Source organism: Curcuma longa, unplaced genomic scaffold (genome assembly GCF_044706935.1).
Source record: "Curcuma longa cultivar G26 ecotype Majalengka, Jawa Barat unplaced genomic scaffold, ITB_CL_G26_1.1 contig_21682, whole genome shotgun sequence".
Classification (NCBI taxonomy): Eukaryota; Viridiplantae; Streptophyta; class Magnoliopsida; order Zingiberales; family Zingiberaceae; genus Curcuma; species Curcuma longa.
This window is the reverse complement of record NW_027431713.1, coordinates 1-2470: the sequence shown is the minus strand read 5'-3', so window position 1 is coordinate 2470 and position 2470 is coordinate 1. Positions and strand designations below refer to the sequence as shown.

Here is a 2470-nt window from a genome sequence, read left to right as displayed (position 1 = left end):
CATAAAAATACATTTGTATGATTTCAAGTGTCGATTAGTTTCAATTGATAGGGTTGAAATGTATTCTTTTGGCCATCAATCAATATCGATACTTTGTTGGCACCGGTAAATGCCAATGTAATACACTTTGCTTGTCTTGATCAGAAAAACATCTATCATAATTTCATGACTCATCCTTCAACTTTGTCTACTGATTACAGTGCAAGGAGATGAAACTCTATGAAAAGAGAGGGAAGGAGGTGTGTAACACAAATCATAGATTTAGTAGTGATCCCAAGGAGGGATGCTTGAGTCATAGAACTGAGACTTCACATACATATCTTAATATTGTACTAGTTTCAACTCCAATTGGATCGGTCAAAGGCCGCCAATTAACAATTGTTAAACAAGATATATTAATGGGTGTATGGAAAAATCAATAATATTAGATGCCTTCAATTTGGATATTGGAAAATTTCATGGATGCTCTCTTCAAGATTCTACAAGAGTTGATGCTTCCATTTGATATAGGGCACTGAATTTTTAGTAGTAGTACGGTGTCATCATAAGTTTTTTTAGGATTAGAACTCTTTTGAATTGACCATCGGACACTTTGAAATGTGTCTAGTGTTGGTATTAAAATCATATTATTTTGGCCATACGTCTAAACTCAAGTGAAGAATGATAGTTTTTGCATTGCTAAATTTTCTCTCTTTTTTATAAGTTACTCTGGTCCTTTGTGAATTTTCTTCTGTAGGGAATACAAGGAATCTGCTAAAGCTATGTATCAACCCAAAATGCATCTTCTGATTGGAGAATGCAAAGATGATATTCTAAGAATTCATTCTTCTGGAGTAAAATTGATGTGAGTTGTTTTTTGTAGTTATTTTTTCCCATCTCCGTCTTAGTAGAATTGAAAATCTTGTACTTAGCATATCAATTAAGTGAGTTTCCTAAGCCTTGTTGTTTTACTTACATTGTTTTCTTTCAATTGACATTTTTGTTGACATAGATAAAGGAATTGTCACTAAAATTGTTCCAATATTATTGTACTATATTTCTCTAATCCTTTGTGAAAATTTTCCTATAGGGAAGACAAGGAGTCAGTCCATAATAGATCTGCTAAAACTATGAATCAGCCTAAAATGCATCTTGTGGCTGAAGAATGCAAAGATGATATTTTAAGAATTCATTCTTCTAGAGTAAAATTAATGTGAGTTATTTTTGTCAGTTAGTCTTACCCATCTCCATCTTAGTAGGATTGAAAATGTTATTCTTAGCATATCAATTGAGTTTCCTAAGCATTGTTGTTTTACTTACATCATTCTCTTCCAATTGACATTTTTGTTGACATAGACAAAGGAATTGTCACTAAAATTGTTCCAATATTATTGTGCTATATTTCTCTAATCCTTTGTGAATTTTCTCATGTAGGGAAGACAAGGAGTCAGTCCATAATAGATCTGCTAAAACTATGAATCAGTCCAAAATGCATCTTGTGACTGAAGAATGCAAAGATGATATTCTAAGAATTCAATCTTCTAGAGTAAATTTGACGTGAGTTATTTTTTGTTAGTTATTCTTACCCATCTCTGTCTTAGTAGGATTGAAAATGTTGTACTTAGCATATCAATTAAATGAATTTCCTAAGCACTACTATTTTACTCACATCATTCTCTTCCAATTGACATATTTGTTGACATGAACAAAGGAATTGTCTCTGAAATCGTTCCAATATTGTTGTACTATTTCTATTATTATAAGTAATTTAGTTTAGAAACATAATTTATGGTCTAGAAAATAATAAAGATGAAGAATGTACTACTACAATAGATAAATGGCATAGAGGGTTGGAGATAAAAAAGAATTTTTATAGAATTTGTCATCCATTATATATTTCATTTTATGATTGGTGAAATAAATTTAATTCCTTTTAAGGTATCTCTTTCGTATTACAGTGAACACAAGGAGTCGATCCAAAGATCTACTGAAGCTATCTGTGAGCCTACTGATCAGGAATCTAAAGATGATATTGCTAAAATCAATATTGAAGAAGTGAAAATGATGTGAGTCTTTATCACAACTTACTTCATGTATTGTATCTCTTCATTGGCATGTTGTTTCTTTTCATGTTGCAGCGAATACAAAGAGTCGATCCAGAGAGCTGCAGAGACTATGCAGATCTATCAGCCTACAAATCAAAATAGTGAAGAACTCAAAATGACGTAAGTCCTCATTGCAACTTATTCCATAGAGTGTATATACTTTCAATAATCCCAACACTTAATTTTTTCTACTAGGATCGAGTTCCTCCATATGTGAAATGTTTAGTTTTCAAAAGTTGTATTCTAATTTGTGAGTTGCACCCTTCTTCTTGTCATCGGAAAAACCATTTTGGCATAATGTAGTGAATTAAGAGAATGTTGTTGATACACATTTACAAGTTAGAAGCATTTACAATTACATTACAATCTTCATTTAGGAATAAGAT

The 2470-nt window shown here is 31.6% G+C and overlaps 1 protein-coding gene across 1 annotated transcript; it reads left to right on the top strand.

The window, feature by feature from the left end:
• Window positions 1-690: 690 nt before the first annotated feature.
• On the top strand, window positions 691-2204 carry LOC141817711 (uncharacterized; the record flags this gene model as incomplete). Its single annotated transcript, XM_074705348.1, has 5 exons — window positions 691-844; window positions 1070-1192; window positions 1414-1536; window positions 1938-2045; window positions 2118-2204. Coding segments are annotated over exons 1-5 (524 nt in total), but the record flags the coding sequence as incomplete, so codon positions are not given.
• Window positions 2205-2470: the final 266 nt, after the last annotated feature.